This window comes from Zeus faber (genome assembly GCF_960531495.2).
Source record: "Zeus faber genome assembly, chromosome: 4".
Lineage (NCBI taxonomy): Eukaryota > Metazoa > Chordata > Actinopteri > Zeiformes > Zeidae > Zeus > Zeus faber.
In genome coordinates this window covers 8,844,044-8,857,459 of record NC_137191.1, presented here as the reverse complement: position 1 = coordinate 8,857,459, position 13,416 = coordinate 8,844,044, and the positions used below count along the sequence as shown (strand labels likewise).

General features: G+C 42.0%; 1 protein-coding gene across 7 annotated transcripts in view; it reads right to left on the bottom strand.

The window, feature by feature from the left end:
- Positions 1 to 283: 283 nt before the first annotated feature.
- Positions 284 to 13,416, bottom strand: part of ctnnd1 (catenin (cadherin-associated protein), delta 1) — a 29,732-nt gene continuing 16,599 nt past the window's right edge. For 3 of the 7 annotated variants that reach the window (XM_079998851.1, XM_079998850.1, XM_079998856.1), the window contains 12 exons: positions 11,697 to 11,814; positions 10,702 to 10,858; positions 9,432 to 9,449; positions 9,023 to 9,088; positions 7,942 to 8,069; positions 7,391 to 7,541; positions 7,007 to 7,202; positions 6,476 to 6,669; positions 6,109 to 6,162; positions 4,271 to 4,353; positions 3,546 to 3,600; positions 284 to 3,189 (listed from right to left, as the gene is read on the bottom strand). In XM_079998851.1, coding sequence (XP_079854977.1) covers positions 3,131 to 3,189; positions 3,546 to 3,600; positions 4,271 to 4,353; positions 6,109 to 6,162; positions 6,476 to 6,669; positions 7,007 to 7,202; positions 7,391 to 7,541; positions 7,942 to 8,069; positions 9,023 to 9,088; positions 9,432 to 9,449; positions 10,702 to 10,858; positions 11,697 to 11,814 — 1,279 coding nt within the window. In that variant the 3' untranslated portion in view covers positions 284 to 3,130. Of the gene's footprint in view, positions 3,190 to 3,505; positions 3,601 to 4,270; positions 4,354 to 6,108; positions 6,163 to 6,475; positions 6,670 to 7,006; positions 7,203 to 7,390; positions 7,542 to 7,941; positions 8,070 to 9,022; positions 9,089 to 9,431; positions 9,450 to 10,701; positions 10,859 to 11,696; positions 11,815 to 13,416 lie in introns of all 7 variants that reach the window. The other 4 variants (XM_079998853.1, XM_079998855.1, XM_079998854.1 and 1 more) reach the window with 4 other exon arrangements.

The following is a 13,416-nucleotide window of genomic DNA, read 5'->3' as shown; positions in this document are numbered from 1 at the left end:
TTTTTTTTTTCCCCCCCAAAAGGGTGAAACTACAACATCATTAAAGACTATGAAGTAAACTATCAGGAGTAAATTCAGCTTTTTCCCCTCTTTCCCGGCAAACGCTACAGTTCGACCCGCAACTTCCATCGACACGAAGCGGGATGCCGCCCCCCGTGACTCCGGGAGGACGTCGAGTGACAGCGACCCCACGCGGCTCAACGCGGCACCGCAGCCGAACGAGGAGACGTAATGAAGCCATAATAAAACACAGCAACGCGCCGACAGAAGGAAACAAAAGGGATTTGAAAAATCTGATTTTTCTTTTTATTACAAACAGTATTGCTAGTTACATATTTCAATTATAAATGAGAAATGTGCAACTTTTAAGGGCCAAGGCAAAGAAATCAATGTGTATTTCAGAATCAGCTTTTGAAGATTAGTGTTCCAGTAACTGATGACTGACATGAGATGGAAATGTATACCTATTTTAGCCTTTGTAATTAATTAAAATATATAAACTGCAAATTAATTCTATCCAACAAAAAATGATTGCATATGCATTCACCCAGAGCACCCAAAAACAATTAAACCAAAATTAAAAATACAAAAACAATACACAAAACCATTCAAATTAACAAATATTCTCTTGTATATATAGTTAAAATGTGCTTTATTTATTCCGCTGCATCACATAACCAGAATAATCAATGTCAAGTGTATGCCTGTTATGCTTGAGTTGCCAAATAATCTAAAATATAATCCGTCTGCTCCCTGCTTTAGTTTAAAGTCTTCCAAGATTCACATCTGTTCACAAATCACAACTGTAATATTGCAATTGTTAATCTGTAAATGCTCCCACAAGGGCAATTTGATTGTTGTTAGAGAACAATACATTTTCTGTAGTGTTTGAAATAGCATTGAAAAAAAGGGAGGAAAAGAAAATCAAGGTCCAAAAACCCCCTAGTGCTTAAAAAAAAATAAAAATAAAATAAAATAAATCCATCCACTCAATATCTACATCTTAACACTAAGATTATGCAGTCTTCTACAGGACAAGCGCTGCACTAAAGAAATGTGAAACAGGCATTGATTTGTCGCCTCCAAAGAACTGTTTCGCTGTCTTTATCAACTATCAGACAATCTCAGACCATGGTATTCCGGAGCAAGAAATCCTAGAGAACTCAAGAGTTTTACATTCTATGTAAAAAATAAATCAAAGCTGTTATATATATATATATATTTATATATAATACCCTTACTTACATATTAGTTCATACATTCCAATTCCACGTGGAATATAGAACTGTTGAGTTCCAAAGATCCTCAATCAGTAACTCGCTATTAAGGAGAACAGATGCTGATTGGTCGCCTTGGACACACTCATCAAGTCTTTTGCAAATAAGGGAGGCACTCCAGTTAGCCCAAACAGACATTATGTTAGAGGCAGTCTCATATTTACACGTTCATAATATTATAGATTTCCAGATAAAAAATAAATGCACTCACTTAACGATTTAAATCCTTCGATATCTCCCAAGAACCAGAAAGCGGCGGCAAACATAACAGTTTTGTTTCATAGGGCCGACTACACAAGCTATTCTAATAAGGCAGAGAACAATGTGTCCGGTCTTGGCGGCGCTGAGACTCTGTTCGCCTCGGCGGCTTGACCGGTTCAGTGTGTGGAGAGAATGTTTTGTGCATAACACGTTCAGCATCAGCAGTCGCGGCAGTTTCATTTGGCGAATGCATCTTACGTTGTGACGCGCAAAGCGAGAGAAGAATCATCACTCAAGGTAGCAAAGCGTCACAGATATCCGATTACATAAACAAACATGGGTTCCGGTCACTTGCATGAAATTGTGTTCTGCAGTAAAGACCGATAGAAAACAAACAATTACCTTTTTTTTCTTTTCTTTTTTTTTTTTTTTTTTTTAAATCACTGGTTTCCGTTCTATATTCAAAGTCTTCCCTTTAATTAATTTGGCAAATGTAGTGTAGTTCCAACTTCCAGAATGTCTATATTTAAAGGTAGAGCTGAGCCACCATCCCTGGCTCTGTTTTGTAGAATGGTAGTGGTAGTGTTTCAGGCTTTAAGACGACAGAGTGGTCAAAATGTCAGGTCGGCGTTAGGGGGTGGGGAATCTCCAGGGAGCTCACGATACAATATTATCACGACACCATAATATCACAATTCTTTATGTCTGCAATACGCCAAGTATCGCAATGCTTTTCTTTCTCGTTTGACCACAGTAAAGATTTTGAACGGATATGTCTTTTATCCGTTTTCGCACGTGTCCGCCCTACGAGCGACGGCCGACAACCGCTTTGTTTACGTGTGGTCAGTACTGTTGGGGTTATTACATGTTTACAAGCAGTAAAATTAGTTTGTTGAGTCTGCATTAAGTCTCCAACTTCAAAATTGCACCCATACAGTATTGCGTATGAATATTATGATCGCCGACTTCGGTTTTGCTGCTGTAACGCCTGAATTTATCTCTGGGGACGAATAAAGTGTTACTCTTGTCCTCAGACTTTTCTCTGTCTCGTGCTTTGGACATTTTGAGAATCTTAAACTAATTAAGATTTTAATTCCATTGCGTTAATTTTGCTTCTTGGTGCTTGTAGACAGAGCAGACCCGTTCGGTCGCTGCTGCAGGTTTCCTGAACATGCATATTACAGAAATGGAAGACGAGTCACCAGCTTTCTGAACACGCCTGTGTGGACTGAAAACGTTCCACACGAAAATCGCGTTTTTAAATGTATCCGCATCAGTGTGGATATGGCCTATATCACACAATAATATAGAAAAAAAAAAATCGATTCATGGCGAGTATCAATACAATATCCTGGGGAAAAATATTGTGATACTAAGCTGTATCGGTTTTTCCCCCACACCCCTCGTCAGCAAGTCCATAGGGGGAGCGGAAGCGTCCGTTCTGCAGATCGCTCCAGTAGTGGCAAAATCAGTCTGTCAGGTTGTCAATGGTGGAATGTGAACAGAAAGAGGGAAAACGACAAAGAAGGAAAGAGTTCCGAGGGCTGGAACAAAAAATGAAGGAGAGAGAGAGAGAGAGAGAGAGAGAAAATGGGGAAAAAGTCCGTGGTCTGTGGTGTAGTGGCTGTGGTCCCTCAGTGAGTTTTGTCAGTTTAGCAGGGGCAGTAGGTCGGAGGAGGCTGTCGTCTGGTGATGCACACGATCAATTTTTCTGAGGGGGGGTGGAGAAAAAGTGAGAAAATTACTATTCAGCAGAGTGCATAGTACATAATGTTCACGCTTAGCTACATAATTGTGCATCAGAGCACTCAACGCTCACATATAAGGCACGTACACTTTGCATTACAGTACGACAACACAGGATTACAATATTACATTAAAATAACAGCACGTTACACAAGATGAAACAGTGTGTGCAGAAATTGGCATATGATGAAAAACAACGGATCGGAAGCACAAATATAGATGGCTACCACGGTAAGCCGTGCAGTTAGCTCAGTCACAGAGCTGTGGGGGGCGGCACATACCATGCACTCACATGCAGTGTTACAGTGGGTGTAGCCTAACCATCATAAGAATCCATGAGAGGCACGGAAGCCTGCCTCTCCCCATACATCCCTCCCTGAGAAATGGTGAGAAAGGGAGGGGGGGGGGGGGGAGAGGGAGGGAGAAGGAGAGAGAGAGAGTGGCAAGCAGACACAGGAGAGTATCAGTCAAGAAGAAAAACAAAGAAACAGTGAAGTGGGCCAATCATTAAAAAATGTTGAGGCAGACGGCCATAAAAAAAAAAAAAAAAGAAAAGTCCAAAGCACGATGGACGAAGAAGAAGACGACGGGGGTGAGAGGAGAAGAGCCACAAAAACATTTAGGTTACTTTTAAAGTTGGGTCAGGTTGGGGGTTGGTCACACCCGTTGAGTTAGTCGAGTTAGGAAACACATGAGCCGCATTGTGTTAAAACAGGCACCGACATGCTGCCTGTGGGTGTGTGTGGGAACGTGTTCCACAGCCCAATAAGAGAGTGATGTGCAAATCCCATATCGCGGTCTGGTTAGCTGAGGCAGATTAACGGCTTTTTCTGTCTCACATTTTATCTTTCATATTTTAAAAAGGTATTTTAGCAAATAAGGTCTCAAAAGGATCACAGTTTTTAAAGTTAAGAGCTTCTGGGTTTTTCTCCCATTAAATGTGTCGCCTTTTGAATTGGAAGCTACAGTTGAGATTAATGAAACACATGATAGCTGGGGGGAAAAAAAAGGTTAAAATGTAAAAGCTAATTATGGTGTGTGCGTACTTTTACGGTGTCTGTGTCAGCAGGTCCGAGTGTGTCATCCAAAGTGTTTCTCCTCCCTCTCTGGTCCAGTGTTGAGTAGGCGTCTGGATGGAGGAAGAAGATACCCTCAATTGACCTTGTCATTAATTCTTTAAATTACCATTTTAAGAACTCTCCCTTATAATATCCTATGAATCATATTTTTTCCTCCATATATTTACATATAATAAGATTGCCTCTAACGTATTCAGCCTGCACAGGTTGGTGCTTGTGCAAGTTGTTTATGACCTATTTAGCAACACCAGTCTCCTGTGTTTTGAAAAAGTTGTGTAGGCGCTTTGTTAAAGGGGACCTATTATTATAGCTCCTTTTCAACAAGTTAAAATAAGTGTCTGACGTCCACAAAACATGTTTTTTTTTTTTTTTCCTAAAACCACCACTCAGATTATGCATTCTCGTTGCTAAATCCACACTCATAATAGATCTACAAGGCCCAAATTTAAAAGTTTGTTTCTATTTTCCTTGTCGCGCTTCAAGCTTCTGCAAGTACCGGGACAGGGCACACAGAGTTTTTGTTTCATGTAAATGTTGGAAAATAAAATAAATACATCTATGATAAAACAATTTTGCTTGGTTTTGTTTGGAGAAACGCCGACCGACCGTGCGTCGTTACAGTCTAACGACCTCTCACTTTAAAAAAAAACACTTACATTTCCATCACCTGCAGTTTCTTCACGGGCAGTTGGTATTAATTCCCCCTTTCTTTTAAAAGATTTGTGCCGGTCTGCAAGCCAACAGAGCAGTTCCCAGCGGCGCGTGTTATTCTCCAGCCATGGGTGGAGCGTTCTAATGCTAATGAAGCCCCACTTGACATAGGAAGGGGCAGCAAATCTGTAATGGCTTGTTTGAGCTGTATGACATGTTTTCTGAAATAGCAGCTCACAGAAAGCTGACTGGGTGGTCTTATTTCATAGTTTGTGTTAGCGTCCATCAGAGACCCAAATGTATGTGCACAAGCACTGAAAGTGAGTTTCTCATAATTGGTCCCCTTTAAAAACAGCCTTGAATAGATATGAATTTTCCAGGCTATTGGGTTCTTAGGGAGACTCAGCTTTATATATATATATATATATATATATATATATATATATATATATATATATATATATATATATATATATATATATATATATATATATATATATATATATATATATATATATATATAAAATAACTAGATCATTCTTTAAGCACACCATTATGCTCGGCCTCTCAACTCGTAGTTCTTCTCCTGTGTACCTTGTTGTGATCACTTGGACCAAGTGCCCAGCTGTTATTAATTCAAACCTTCAAGAACTTTCAATTTAAATGATTATTAATTGAAACTTTAAATGATTTCCTTCCGCACTCATGCATCTCCGCCAGCGGAGGCCTAGTCGAAAGAATATTCTTCCACAGGAACATACGCATATCATTAAAAATAAGTAAGGCTACTGTTTTGGTTTGGGGATGTGTGTATATTGTGTTATAAATCTTCACCTTGGAATCCAAAAAAAGGTGACAGAGGAACGGAGGAAAACAATGCCTAATTAAGAAACACCATCCTACCCCTTAATCACTTCTATTGGGTATATTTGAAAATATGACAAGAAATAATTCAAGTAATGTCCTATCTGCTTTTCTAAAGAAAGATATTATAAAATGACGGTCCGGGATGAGACACTCGTGTACGTCTCTCCCTCTCTCTCCCTCTCATTTTTTCTTTGGATATACAATGAAGAGCAATCTAAATGCGGTAAGTATAAACTGAGACATTCTCACGGCTTACGCGTGTTTATTTTTAGTCTTAAGCCACTCACCTGGTCCCAAGTCATTCATGGGGATCATATCTCTTTCTTGGTCCCCTTTCACCCCTAAGTTGCAAAGAGACAAACACATTAAGCATCAATATAAATACCTGCCTTTCATATCGTTCAACAACCTCTATGAGAGTATGCGACAATATATTTCATTTAAGTCAGACCTTACGTACTCTTTAGTGCAATTACCCTTTCGTTGAGAAAGCTTGGTTTACGTTTCGCCATCAATATAATAATCATTGCATTAGAAAGACGATTTAGGCAGACTTCACCCATCTAGAACGCTAAATTGGGTTAAAATAATTAATATATGGAACTCCATGTCCCCGGTGTGGTCTGTATACAGTAGCAGCACAATTTTCTTCACCTTTTTCTATAAGGGGCAGCGTGCTGTCCTCGTACCCCCCGTTAGCCCTAGTGTTGTTGCTCGGTGGGTTGAGATTGACCATGAAGTCTGTCTTCTTCCAGCCGTCTTTCTCCAGAGTGCGCCGCAGTTCCTTGTAGGCCCAAACCGTCTGCAGCACCAAGCCTGCACCGCGAACCTCCCGCTCTGAGCGGTTCCTGATAAGGTAAAACCAGGAAACGGTGAGAGATGGATAGCAACAGCACCCGTAAAAAAAGTACCAAAAACCTTGCATATTAATAAACTGTTAAGCAAAGCAGTTTGTCGCACCAGAGCTGAACATCAAATCCTTCCTGAAAACTTAAAACAGACCGACACTTGTTAACGTATTCCCTAATAAGCAGAAGCTCTCACTCACACTCTCACCCACATTTGTCAGAACTCTCTTCCTGGCACATTTTCACCCACCCACACCCACCCACACAGCCTCTTGCACCAGCGAATCCACTCAATCCTTCCTTCCAATATTCACAGTTTATCTACTTGAGCACGTACCCATCCTTGTTGATCAGCACTAATCTCTCAATGCCCTGCGAGGCCCGGAGGGTCTTGGCTGCCTCCAGACTGGAACCCAAGACCTCGTGCAGCGTGCTCAGCACTGACACGACAGTCTCCTCTGACAGTGCTCGCACTGGCTGGCTCTGACCTCCACCCGGCAGGTTGGCCACGAGGTGAGGCACCGCATGCTTACCTGGAGATAGATAACCACACCACACACATCAGATGAATCCCAACAGCAACATATTTTTACATCGATCAAAAATGCATATCTCTGACAGGCAACCTAACATTTCATTCTAAGCCCAAACAACTGGTTCTATATCCCTGTGCAAATATGTGATAAACAGACATCAGACACACACAAGCACACAGAATTACCAAGAAGATCCCTGTTGCGTGCATCGATGGCAAGGTTGCGGAGGGCTCCAGACATGGCTCGGACCACGCGGTCGTTGCTGTGAGCCAGAAGCTCCGTCATCATGGGCAGACCCTTTTCCTGGCGCAGGAGGGCACGGATGTACCGCCCATACTAAACGTAAACAAATGGACATAAACAAATTACGATTAAAAAAAACAACAAAAAAACCTGAGGATAGCCAAATCAGGGCATGTCAACAAATAATCTGACAGATAACAAGATACACTGGACATCCTTAAGCGTATCAGGAAGAATCAGAATTATATAATATCTAAAAATCGCTGTAGGGCAGGGGTTACTAAGGACCCAGGGGCCACATCTGGCCCAAGTTCAGACCTCTACTCTAGGAACTGGGACAGGTTTGCAACACTTGCAACACAATTATTTCATAAAATACTACTCAGGGCCGCAGGTTCCTCTTCAATTCAGCTAGACTGTGTTTCTTTAGTGAAGACAAAGGGGAGGGAATGGATATATTATAGTTGTATAGTAGAGCAGCGGGCTGCCTTACAGTCCAGCGTCCAGCACACAGGTTCTGCACGGCACCAGCCGAGGCCTCCAGGACGGTGGGGTTCTGGGACTCCTTCAGCAGGGAGGTGTAGATACGCACCACCTCTGGCTGGAACAGCAGCTCGTAGCCTGGGAGACAGCGGGAGAGCCAAAGGTGGACGGTTTTAAGACAGGAGAGAGCCTGAAAGATGATGGGCGAGGCCAGGAGGCCCACACATTTTCAGTTTGCGAGCTACTTTAAAGAATGACCAGGTCAAAATGATCTACGTGCATTAAAAAATGCTAAATATAATTATTGATATATATACTGAGTATGCATTATATATACACAATATATGTTGCCGTACTTTGCATCACTGCATGAACCCTTACCGCACAATACAATTAAACACATTCATGGCCACTACCTTACTCTAATGACTTTCATGGCCCGGACAGTAGCTGCTGGTAAACAGCCTCAAGCAGGCTTCCAAATGATCATCAGTCATGGTGGAACGGTATTTTGACTTCATAATCTTAATGTGGGAAAAGGCTGACTCGCATAAATAAGTAGAGCTGAATAATGCAGTCAAAGTCCAAGTCATTTCCTCATGTTTGGGTACTTTTCCTCTGTGAGTAAGTTCCAAAACTGTCCATGGGCCCTGGACTTGAGCTGAATGTCAGCCTGTAGTGTCAACATCTCATCCTCCACTGCAGACCAGCTCCGGTGAAACAGTGTTGCAATTTTTGATGTGAGTGAATCAACCTCAACATCTCCCCTGAGTGGGTAGCACATAAATGTAGCGATTGGCTCGAGTAAAGCAAAGTCTTGAAACCGTTAGTCCAAGTCTAACAGACAGTTTTCAATCTGCTCTGCTCTTTTGTATTTTCCTTGCAGCTCTAAATTTACCTCAAACGTGTCTGATCGGTTAAAAATAAATAAATAAATAAACAAATAATTTGAATGGCGCGCGATCTACCCGCACTACCTTTGCGATCTACCGGCCGATCACGATCAACGTATTGGGCACCGCGAGTCTAAGCAACAGTCACTGGAAGGAATAGGCAGATGGCCCAGCGGTTTTTCTAGCCGATATCATTACCTTTGGCGGGCGTGGTCCTCTTTGGAATGTCTATCATGTCGGCAGCTCCATCTTCCTCTTGCCGACCTGAAACACAGCAGCACAAGCTTAGAAGCTCGACGGGACACCCAACAAGAGGCTGCGTTCAGCACAGGATCTAGCTGAGGACTGTGAAGTGAAATGTTTTGTTACAAGTTGGGTGAGAGGCACTGCACACGGACACACAAAAGTGACCACCAGGAACTAAGCCCATACAGGGTGCAGTCCAAAAGAAAACTAGGATGGGTTTTCTACTGTGTGTGAATGGTGAGAGTAAGTCGTGCAAGTTAGTCGGTTTTTCGCCCGCTACCGTTCAGGTTTGCTAGTCTAACATTCAAACTACCACAAGCAGTCGGAGAAAGGCGCAGTTCATAAAGAAGCACAAGCTTACCTTTGGAAAACCACTCATCTGTTGAGAGTGGGATAGTCAGGTAAATGAAGGGATGGAAGACAAGGGAGAAGGAGGGCAGGAAAGGAGGAAGAGAAAGAGCATTTATATAAAAAGAAAACAGCCACGTCCCAGCCACCCACTTACATATTACGATTGCAGTATGTCAAAAGGCACCACTGCACCAAAAAGACAGAGCAGCCTGAGGCATGCCAGGTATGGAGCCCAAAAACAGCACAAGGTGAAGTCAAAGAACACTCAGCCTTATGTAACCACTAGGAGCACAGGATGCAAGAGTAAGTTCATCTATAAGGTGATGACTGTAGTATCAGTTCAAACACTAGGCAACCTTAACCTACACTTTATAGATAGTGCCATCTTAACTGGTGGTAGATTAAAGTGACTGTTTTGAATGGGTGAATATTATAAATAAATGAAATAAAATACATGATAAAATCCGGGATTTTTTTTCCCCCAACTCATCTTAGAGATTTACACTTTAAAACTATTCAACAGTTTTTGAAGCAAGCAACACTGACACCAATGTTATGGCAACAAGTCCATGTCACCTGTGTTAATATTGACATATATTATTGAGAAGGGCCACTTAAATTCCCTGGACAAATACAATTGTGTGTTGTGTATAACAGTACAGGGGATTTTATGTATTTTCACCTTTTCTAAAAATACTGTCTTGTGTGTTGCCTATTACACAAAACAACATGTTATCCACAGCCATCAGTGGAGATAGCATGCGACTTTAAACACAAGTGATGTACACTTTCTGTCAAGTTTGCAGTTATAAATGGAAGTCTCAAACAATAAAATGTATGCAGTTAACAAAACCACTGGTTACCAAAACATGTGTAGCTTGGTGATAAAAATCAATATGTTCACTGAAACACAAACAGAGCAGGCAGAGACTGGATGAACATTCTTGGAGTTGGGGAAATAGTTTGCATTCCATTGCCAGCCACTGGATTGATTGATTGTCTGTGTGCGTGCGTGCGTGCGTGTGCGTGTGCTTTTTGTACACAACAACTTTCATGTCCAGTGGAACTGAAACACTGACATGAACAATGACATCACCTCAATCCTACATATCCTCCTGCTGCTTAAGAGAATACTGACTCCCAGTCTCACTTTCAATTTTTTCCCTCTGGCGTCACGCAAGCATACACCCCTTTGTCACCCACATTTCCCGCCTGTCTCACCAACGCAATGGCCTACTTACTCACAGAATGAGAGATAGAGAGCGACAGAGCAGACAGACCTTTGCTCTTGCGCGAGCTGAAGCAGCCGCCCTTCTGGTTGCTCGTGGCGGGGCCCTGGTTGACGGGCAAGGTCTCCTGATAGCGCTCGAAGCCCGGGATCTCTCGGTGCACCTGGTAGGACAGGTTCCGCAGCAGACACACACTGTTCTCTATCAACTGGGGGAACAAAGACATGGTGGTGGAGAGAAAAAAAAAATGTCCTTAACTGATGGAAACAAACCTAATTCGCATTCTATTTACTGCAACATTTTTAACATTGGCTGAAATCGCCTTGACATTTAGATGAAAACATAGAATTGGAAATCTCGATAGTTGAACAATGAAATGATTTTGCACAACGACTGCAATCAGATCAGGTAATTATGTTATAACTGTGACAGATCCAAACATGGCTGTAGGACATCAGTAAAACATGGTATGTAAAAATTCTGAATAATGTGGTAACTCTGATCCAAGTGCAGTCCGTCCCTCGTTCATGAACTATAAAATCCTATCCTTTCCTTTTCCTCCTTTATCACATATCACTGTATGCTTATAAGTAGAGATGCACGGATACCAATGTGCTTATGAAGCTAGAAGCCACCTGAAACCAACATCAACTCCATGTGATGCGCCTGTCACTTAACGCAAGATTATGTTGAGTTAGGGAAACTTGGTGACTGTTTCATAACATATCAGGATAATATTGAATAATTAATTACTGAAGTAAATAAAGCGACTTCAGAAAACTCAGCATCATTGTAACTTCATTTTTAAAGTACTTTTATCCTTGCTCTGCATTGGCAGGTATCCAAGAGTGAGTCTGGGAAAAAAACAGTTTCAGTGACTCTCCTGATTAACGGCTGATGTGTTTTTGAGAGATTGGATTTTGTGCTTGTTCTCCTGCTTCACTCACTGAACACTCCTTCACTGTTAATTTAAGACGGAAAAAATGATCTGCCTTATAGCCAGATAATATAAAATAGGTGGCAGTACTGTATGTATGTATACTCACCTTATTGTCGACATCTTTACAGTCAATCTGGGACTGGACAATGTACATAAGTGAGTCGACCAATCCTGTGCACTCCCTCAGCTTCCTCCTCGCCTCACTCCTTTCAGAGCTCACATTCCTAATGAAGGGAGGAAAAGTGAGATGGGTGGGGCGGCGGGGGGTTAAAAGGATTAGAAGTAATAAGAGTGAAGAGATGGAGGGGAATGGAGTGAGGAAGAAAAGAGATTAGAGAGGGGGGGAAAGACAACAGTGGAAAAAGTGTGTTATTTTCAGCAGATACCAGCGGATTCCAGTGAATAATGCTCAGGCAGAAAATCAGAGAGTAGTCTCTGCCAACAGCACTATTAATTTCAATCTACGGAGAGACAGAGAGAGTGCTCGGGTTACAACTGAGCCACTGGAGGAGCAGATGCTCCTTCCTCCCTTGCACAATTCACCCCGGAGATCCATACAACAAGTTGGTAATTGAGCCACGAATCGACATTAACTTACTTCATATCTTAGAAAGCTGCAAAGAAAGGGAGTCGGAGGCAGGAAAGTGTGTGGAATGGGAGTCAGCCTAGTTCTTTTGTGCTGCCCCTGTGTCCCCATTGACTGACACGCCTTCCCACACAACACTAGAATACATTGTCTTGCACAGCGGGGAGTTGCACTTGCTAAGTGCACACAATTCAGGAAGTCTATTTCCATTCTTGCCACTAAACTGTAAAGTAACAGAGATAACAGTGTTCGTCAACATTCAATTTGGCCTGTGGCGTAAAAGACATTCTTAAAATATGACCCGTTTCAACCACAAGTGGCCTTCTGATTATGCTGATTACTCTGTAAACAGTGCAGTGGCCAATATAATCTCGGAACCATGGGCTAGATTACACTCTTTTGGAGGACCTGAATAATGACCAAGAATAAAAGTCCATCCCTGACAACCCCGGGGCCAGCCCTCTGGAAACTGCCGTGGTAAAGAAGGGACCTCCTAGTCCAACTTACAACAGACGTCCCACTACTATCTTATGTTGGAATGTCATAGTTTCCCAACTTTGTTTATAGATTTTATTTGATCTTGAGCACTATGCGCAGCCATAATAGCAGGGGAACATAAATACATTAGTGCTATGCACTTGGCAGAGAGAATATCGCAATATATGACAACTTTACTTTTAAAGTAACTCACAGGGAACAATATTTCCCAAACTTTTCTGGACCTTGCGAAATCATTCACAATCTTCCAGACTTTCATGGGGGGGTGGTAAACAGTAAAATATAACAAAACCCAGACAGCGTACAGACACAGGCAAGTACATGATGTTTACACTTTGAGTCAATGCCCCTTTGTACATGGGTCTTATCTCACCCTTTTACAAATTTCCCACAGCTCCTGCCTCCCTGTCTCCTACATTTTAATGAGCCCATTTCACTTGACATCTTTGTCCATTGCCTCCTCAGTGCTTCTTACTCCTCCAATCCATCTCATGTAAAGTCAAGTTTAGTATAGCACTTCACCATCACAGTCAGTCTCAAACGGATGGTTTAACAGCAGAAACATTTTCAGAGGGACAGAAGTCCAAGCCTTTTATTGCCAGAAGTAGCCGCTTCTGGCTTTATCATTGTGCAATTGACAATTAAATCTTAACCATGACCGTTGAGACAGTCAAGGCGACACTCCCAAATGAAAAACAGACCTGAAAAAGAAGACACATTGAGAAGGTAAACACACGGAATG